Consider the following 8,340-nt stretch of genomic DNA (forward strand, 5'->3'; position numbering starts at 1 on the left):
TCTGGTCGATGGCCTGTTTGTTTTGACTGGATTGTGCGTCAAAGAAAGCTTGGACTTGTAACCATACGCTCAGTCCATGATGTAAGAATTTTCTTAGAAGACTTTTTTATCTTTCCCATGTTGCGTGTAACGATTCATCATCATCGGTCCGGAATCCGGTAATGCTGGCTCGATATTTGGCAGTTTTATCGGGCGGAAAATATTTGAGGAGAAACTGTTCAACCATCTGGTCCCAAGTAGTGATGGAACCAGAGGAAAGAGATTCTATCCATTCTAGGGCTTGGCCCCTTAGAGAGAAAGGAAAGAGTTTAAGCTTGATTTGATCTTCTGAACAGTTTTGAAGTTTAAAGGTTCCGCAAATTCGTAGAAATCGAGATATGTGAGAAAGAGGGTCTTCGTAGAGGAGACCATGAAATTGAACTGAATTTTCTACCATATGAATGGTGCTAGATTTGATTTCGAAATTTTCGGTGATTTCGGGAGGAGCCAATCCATTGCCGTAGCCTTCGAGAGTCGGCTTAGCATACTGGCTCATGTTCGGCCCATTGTTCTGGGCCGCCATCATTTCTTCAATTTGATTTTCTCCTGATGTGATGGCGTCTACTGATTCGCCTCTTATTGCTTATGCGGTTTCTGTAGCCCGTTTACGAGTTCGTCGACGAAAGAGTCGTTCCGGTTCAGAAATTGGAGAAACAAGCTCACGCTCAAAAGTAGAGAACATACATGAGGCTAAATCAAAATTACACTAAAGTAAAAGTTAGTTAAAGTTAGTCTAGGTTGAACTATAAGTTAAACTATTTTAAACTAAACTAATGTCTAAGTTAGTTAAACTATTTCAAAAGTAAAGTAAATAAAGGTTAAAAATTAGGCTAGCCGTAAAATTATATAGTTTAATATTTAATAAAATTAAAGATAAGATAAAATAGAAGTTAAAAATTTGTACAATTATAGACAATGATTAAATTAAAACTTGGATTGTTCTTAGAAACGTAACGTGTCCCCGGCAACGGCGCCAAAAACTTTGATGTGCTGTGTGCGTGGCTTGTAAAAATATGATGGATTGGATATCTAGATTTTGCACAAGATCGTGTTTTAAATTTATAAAAGTGATTTCTAAAAAGACTAAACACACACAAAATAGGCAAGTGTACCTATCGTATATGTAGAATAGTATTTGTAAGAACCAAGTATCGATCCGTGGACACAAAGGTTTCTAATAATAAATCGTCGTTTTACTTTAATCGGACGTTTTAATCATTTTGGGGTTAATAATTTTTTTGAGCTTTTTATAAAATATAAATGCTTATATATATATATATAATATATAGGTGACCGAGACAAGAGATTCTAAACGGGTTGTTCAATTATGCGAAGGTTACCATCTAAGATCAAGAATCCACTCCATTTTTAGCGTTGATAATTAATATGTAGACATGTGATAGACTTGCCGCAGCAATATATGATAGATAGCTCCTTAAACCTTAAGTGAGCATCTTCGGCAATAAGGAGATGGTATGCGCATTTTAAAGTCCACCCTTTCCTAATGTCATACCATCTCAATGATGTCGATTTGAGTTGACAAGTAGTTTCGTAAAGTAGAAAGATTAGGATTGACTTCGATTTCTCAAATACCAATTCTAACAACTTCGGGTGGTTGTAGTTCATCACACAACCTCCCCTTGGTTGATTTATGTAGGTTATAATTACACATTCCGTTAACATATGATTTCCTTGACTAATTTGATATCCTAAGCAAAACCATTTTCAGATTACCAAGGTTTAGAAAAATTCACCATAACTTATATCACATCATTTCTAAGTACAATATAATATAAGGATCCGTGTTTCGATAATGTATCAAAGTATTTCTATCTTTCAAGAACATGAATCGATCATGAACGATTGCCAATGATATTGACAACCACCAACTTTGATTTAGTGATTTAAGATGGTGAAACGTTTCTCATCAAAAGATAATTGTAATATAACCATGTACTTTACTAGACTACATCACATGTCTTGATTAATTATCAAGTAAAACAAAGCTTCTTCATAGATTTTAGATGGTAAAAGGAGTTTAGCTCATAATGAGCATAGTGATAGACATTAACATGATTGATAACAACAAATACATGATTAAAGTTAGAACCATCTAACCAAGTGTAGATGAATCCTTCTTCTTAATGATGGTAATGATGGTTGATGATGATGATTAGTGGTGATGACCTCCAAGCCTTCAAACTCTTCACTAGATCTTCAAAGTGAGTGTTAGTGTGTGTTTTTATAAGTGAAAACTGGAGAGAACTCTTTTCAAGGCACACTTGATGAATGCAACAAGAGCCACTATTTATAGGCAATCTGGACGATGAGGCACGGCCCCGTGCATAATGAGCACGGCCCCGTGTATTTTTATGACATGTGCCAGATTTGTTTTGTCTTTTGTGTGAGGTGGCAACGGCCCCGTGGTTAGCAGGCACGGCCCCGTGTTGTTTAGTGACATGTGCTCAATTGTTCTTTGTCTTTTCTGCATTCCCGTCCACGGCCCCGTGCATGCTGAGCACGGCCTCGTGCTTTTGCTTCCAGATTTTGTCTTTTCTTGTTTCAGAAGCATGGGGGCGTGTTTCTTGAGGCACGAGGGCGTGTTTCTTTGTTTTCTTGTGTTTTCTTCTGTTTTTCTTCGTCTTTTTGCTTGTTTCTTCGTTTGAGGCTTGGTTTCTCCTGAAATTATGTTTTATTATGATAAGTAGTCTTTTATGCTATGTTATTAGATAGAAATTGCAGTTTTTAGAGATTATTTGATGCCGAAAATATGTATATTTCTATGTACATCAAACATGAGTCAAGAGACGAGTCAAGAAAAGAGCAAATGGCAATCGTTTTGAGATTTGTGGATGAAAAAGGGATGATACGAGAAAGGTTCTTGGATTTGGTCAGGTTCACAATACTTTATTAGAAACCTTAAAAACAAGTTTGTTTAGACAACTTTTGCATTATGAGTTTGATGTTAAAAACATTTTTGGTCAAGGTTATGATGGTGCTAGCAATATGAGAGGAGAATGGAACGGATTACAAGCACGTGTTCATAAAGATTGTCCTTATGCATATTATGTTCACTGTTTTGCTCACAGGTTACTTGTTTATTTTTGTCTTTTTTTCTTCGATTTGACTTAAATACTCTTATGCTTATTATGTTTTTGTGCTTTTCTTATAGGTTACAACTTGCCTTGGTTTATGCTTCAAGGGAAAATATTCCAGTACACAACTTCTATAATCAAATGGTTTCTATAATTAACGTGGTTTGTGCTTCTAGTAAGCTTCATGATGAGCTACAAATTGCCCAGGAAGATGAGGTTAAAAGATTATTGGAATTGGGTGAAATCAAATCGGGATCGGGTCTAAATCAAGTTGGGACATTGCAAAGAGCTGGTGATACACGTTGGGGTTCCCATTATAACTCCATTTGTAGTTTGCTTAACATGTATTCTGTCACTCGTGTTGTTCTCAAAGGAATAATTGAAGACTTATCTCATACTACTTTTGATCTACGTGGAGATGCCGATGCAGCTCACCAGATCATGCACTCATTTGAGTTTGTGTTTATTCTTCACTTGATGAAGGAAGTATTGGGAAGAACAGATACACTTTCTCAAGCATTACAAAAGAAAAACCAAGATATTCATAATGCCATGGAGTTAGTTTCATCAACAAAGGTTAGTCTAAATGATTATAGAAACACTGGATGTGTTTCATTTTTTGAAAAAGTTACTTGTTTTTGTAACACGTATACAATAGAAATGCCAGATATGAGCGCTCCATACACTTATACTCGGTACCGGCCTCGTAAAAAAGATCTCCATGTTACATTTGAACATTATTACCGAGTAGATGACTTTACATCCACATTTGACAATCAATTGCATGAGTTGGATAGTAGATTCAATGACCACACGATTGAGTTGTTATCTCTTATCTCTAGTTTGGCTTCAAAAAAGATAAATGTTGATGAGATTTGTCTACTTGTTGAGAAGTATTATCCTGAAGATTTTACAGAGCCGGAGAGTATTCATTTACGAGATCAGTTGGTGGTTTTAAATGTTGAAATGACAAACAATACCAAGCTAAGAGGTGTATCATGTATTTCTGATATATGCAAATATCTTGTGGACACTCAGAAGTGTGAGACGTACGATTTGGTTGATAGGTTGATTCGATTAATCTTAACACTTCCAGTTTCCACAGCAACAATAGAAAGGGGATTTTCAGCAATGAAAATATTCAAGAATCGTCTTCGCAATAAGATGTCAGACGAGTATCTCGCGAATAGTTTGGTGATTTACATAGAAAAAGAAATTGCTGAGACATTTGATTCGGAGTCCATAGTCAATGAATTCAAAGATCTTAAAGGTTGTCGGGCTGCTTTGTAATTCTTCTACCATGTACTCACCCAATCACCCTTTTTTGCAATGTCATTCTTAGATTGTCTTAAGTATTTTAGGTCTTTTGTTTTTAACAAAATATGTATTTGGTTTTTTTGTAAGAACGGTCTTTTGAATGAATGAAAAAAAAGTATTTATTTAGATTTTATATTGTTTGACCCACCCCGCCCCGTCGACTCAAAAATTTTTTATTGTTTGACTTTCACCTGACCCAAACCGAACTGCTGACCCGAAATTTTCCGGATCCATAACTTCGGCCCCCCGATGATTTTGGTCAAGCTTCGCTACTGGGTTGAAAAGGTTGTTGTTGGAATGTTTGGGTTGTGTCGGGTTCATCTTGTAACCGGAATCTCGTCGGCTCGCCTAGATTTTGTCGAACCTTTGGTCGAGATTGGGTTTTCTTTGAACCCGAGCCACGTTTCCTAGAACCCACCATTGGTGTGATGTTAGAATGTTGTTTGTAGTAGAGGATTTGAATTGTATTTGAGTTGGATTTGGAGATGGATTTGAGTTATATTTATATAGGTTAAATAATTTTTTTAATAGCCCCAACGTTCAACTCCTCTGGCTCCACCACGTGATGGCCATCACGGCCGCACCCCTATCACGAGTAATGGGGGGACCGGCGGCGGTGTTTCAAGGCCCATCACGATTGATGGGTTGGCCATCACGGACCACCCCGTCCCCCCTCATGGTTGTATGCATAAATCTAGCTAGCTAGAATATTAAAGATAAATAATATACAATAATATGTTTATTATTAGGGAAAATTCCCATAATAGCCCATTTAGTGAATGTGTTTCCAAGTTTGTCCCTCCAAATTCAAGTTTCCAACTTTGTCCCTTTAGTATCTCGTCGCCGGCGACATGTTAGCGAAAACCGACGATGTGTTAACATAACATAGGGTTGACAATGCGTTATGTTGCTAACATAGGGTAGAAGTGATGCGTTAATGTTTAAAGCAGGGCTTCCACGATGCGTTAGCTGATAACGCATCGCTGCTACCCTATGTTAGCAACATAAACGTATCTCGTCGCCGGCGACATGTTAGCGAACACCGACGATGCGTTAACGTAACATAGGGTTGACGATGCGTTAATGTTGCTAACATAGGGTAGCAGCGATGCGTTATCAGCTAACGCATCGCTGCTACCCTACGTTAGCAACATAACGCATCGTCGCTACCTTACGTTAGCAACATAACGCATCGTCAACACAGATTCCGGCCACGTGTCGTTATCCAATTTATTTCGATAACGCATCGTCGGTGTTCGCTATCATGTCGCCGGCGACGAAATACCAAAAGGACAAAGTTGAAAACTTGAATTAGTGAGAATAATCTTGAAAACACATTCTCTGAATGGGCTATTATGGGAATTTTCCTTTATTATTATTATATGGTCATGATAACACCATTATAGAAAAGTATTGCGAAGAATTGAAGATAAACGGTGTTCATGTTTCTTGTAAAGATAATTTTATTTATTCGGTGGTGATGATCCATTAATTAAGAAAATATTTATGTGATAATATTATGTAACCGTTGAATTTCATTTTCTATTGTTGCTTGCAACAAACTTACTTTTTAAGCCGAGTGAACCAAGTGAAGCATCAAACTCAACTTGATTCAACTCGTAAACTTAAGTCCGAGCTACAAACTAAGTTTGTACATGATTCAGATTCTTTTTCATTAAAAACAACCAAACGATTTACAATAAAATGACAGGTAAACACGGGGCAACAAGCTGCTGTATATTCTTTTTCAATGTAACATAGTATAATCATTGATGATGTTGTATGTTCTTTTTCCATTTTGTTATGGGGGCGAGACACGCATCCCTCCCCACTCTCGTTTTTCTCTTTGTTTTGGTCAGGTTTATTTATTTACAAAGGAGGGCGGGGAAGGTTGATTAATCAAAAGTTTTTGATTTTTAATTTATATTGTTATTTATAATGAAATATTAGAAATGTAATAATTGTGTAATGATTGGACATTTGTTACGAGACATTTTACTACTATATCACTTTTTACAATAACTATTGTTGATTGGTAGGGTGTGTGTGGTGCGGTTTAGTATGGTTTTGGGCTAAAACCAAATCAAAAACCAAAACTTCAGTTGTTGGACTTTTGAAACCGTACACTTTCGGTTTTTGGTTTCGATTTTCGGTTTTTGCCATTTAAGCTTCAATATTTTATGCCGGAAAAATAGTTAGCCAAAATAATGAATTTAGACTTAAATAGTTTTATTAGTTATTAACTAATTGAGTATTATACCTTTGGCCATGAATATTTGAGATACATATTTATTATATTATTATAAATTACTTAAATAAAAAGTAAATGAAATAAATGAAAATCTAGAAATTCACCGTTTATGCAAAATTAAAATTGAATTGTAACATAAAACTAATCCAGCAATTTTTGTTTATGCTTAGTTATCATTATGCATGATCTAACAGTTAATTACTATGAATGATTAGATGGACCACCCTAGACTTCTCATAGGTAGTCTTTTTATTTTATTTATTCACCTGAATGTTATATGCTATAGTAATTAACTATTGTTGGGTTTAGTGATAATGGGTTTGTAGCAGGTCATGCAGCATTGAAGGCGGTATCGGGCAAGGTTGCTAAACACGAGAGAGCTTGTTTGGAGAATCAACACGTGTTCATCCATTTTGCCTTTGACACTTTGGTTTCTTAGCTCCGGATGCCGTGGACCTTTTGAATATGGTTCAGAAAGTTGTGCATAGTAACGTATTGGTTCATAAGAACCGAAACTTTGTTTTTAATAGGATTGAGTTTGCTATCCAAAAGGGGGTTGCGGCGCAGCTTGTTGCCCGCTTACCTATCACTTCATTGTAAATCGTTTGGATGTTTCTATTCAAGCTTAGAATTTAATTTTTATTATGAAGTTTATCAAAAGTATTTTGGAATATTTTAAGCATTTAAAAGGATTATTGACTATACGCTACCAATTCAAAGATTAGGGTAAAGTTTTAACTGGTCAAACGTTTTGGGCTCATTTAATAATTATTCATACTAATAATTGGACGATGTCACATTTTCTCTTATCACACGTTTAATTTGTTTTTACCCACTTTAAGCACCAAGTCAAAAATTCATAAGAGAAATGTGTTCTCCCTTCGGCGCCCCAACCTCCACCCTGCCTCCATTTGCTTGGGTGTTGTAGTGGTTTCACCTTTGGCATCTCCAACCTCCCCACCTTTGTCATTACCCTAATGGCGCTTAAAGGGGTGATTGACCTTGGCGCCGATGAGATTGGCTAAGCTGGGGTGACGTCCCTCTTTGCAACCTAAATACTCAACCTTACATAGCCCAATTACATTTTAAAAAAACATATATATAAAGTTAACTAGTAGTCACCGGTTTGTTCTAAACAACCGCTTACTGTTTCAAACTGCTTTTTCATATAAGCAAACAAGAAAGGAACAACCTAAAAATAAGCTTTACTTTTAGAAAGTGTAAATACTATTTTAAAATCAAGCGTGGTTCTATTTTGCCGGGAGTGGTCCAGGAATAACTTTTCAATTGAAAAGATGTACTAATAATTTAACCGTTAAAAATATTTTAATCATGTCACTCATATAGTTTTTTCTTTAAAATTGGGTCATTAAACCTTTAAATCGAGTCTTATCGATTTTTTTGTGTCTTAAAAAAGAAATGAAGGATAAGATGTGAGAGCCGAAATTTACATATGTAGTTAAATTAAAAAAATGTTAATTATATTAAAAATTAAAAATAAAAAATAAAATATTCAGGTCGTCACTCAACGTCAACATAAAAAATAAAGATAAAAAGATTTTCAATGTGAAACAAAATAGAAAATTGCTAAAAAAAACTTGTTGAAATCTTTAATTTAATAATACATGAAAGTTGAGT

At 35.6% G+C, this 8,340-nt stretch overlaps 1 protein-coding gene across 1 annotated transcript; it reads left to right on the forward strand.

Annotated features, from left to right (window-relative positions):
- Positions 1–2,821: 2,821 nt before the first annotated feature.
- LOC143534015 (uncharacterized) lies at positions 2,822–4,424 on the forward strand. The gene is made up of 3 exons (XM_077028624.1): positions 2,822–2,934; positions 2,979–3,128; positions 3,212–4,424. Exons 1-3 carry the CDS (start codon positions 2,822–2,824, stop codon positions 4,422–4,424), a joined length of 1,476 nt encoding a protein of 491 aa, XP_076884739.1.
- The last annotated feature ends 3,916 nt before the right edge of the window (positions 4,425–8,340 follow it).

This window comes from Bidens hawaiensis, unplaced genomic scaffold (assembly GCF_021521415.1).
Source record: "Bidens hawaiensis isolate Kalapana, Puna unplaced genomic scaffold, B.hawaiensis_p1.1 tig00009985_1, whole genome shotgun sequence".
Classification (NCBI taxonomy): Eukaryota; Viridiplantae; Streptophyta; class Magnoliopsida; order Asterales; family Asteraceae; genus Bidens; species Bidens hawaiensis.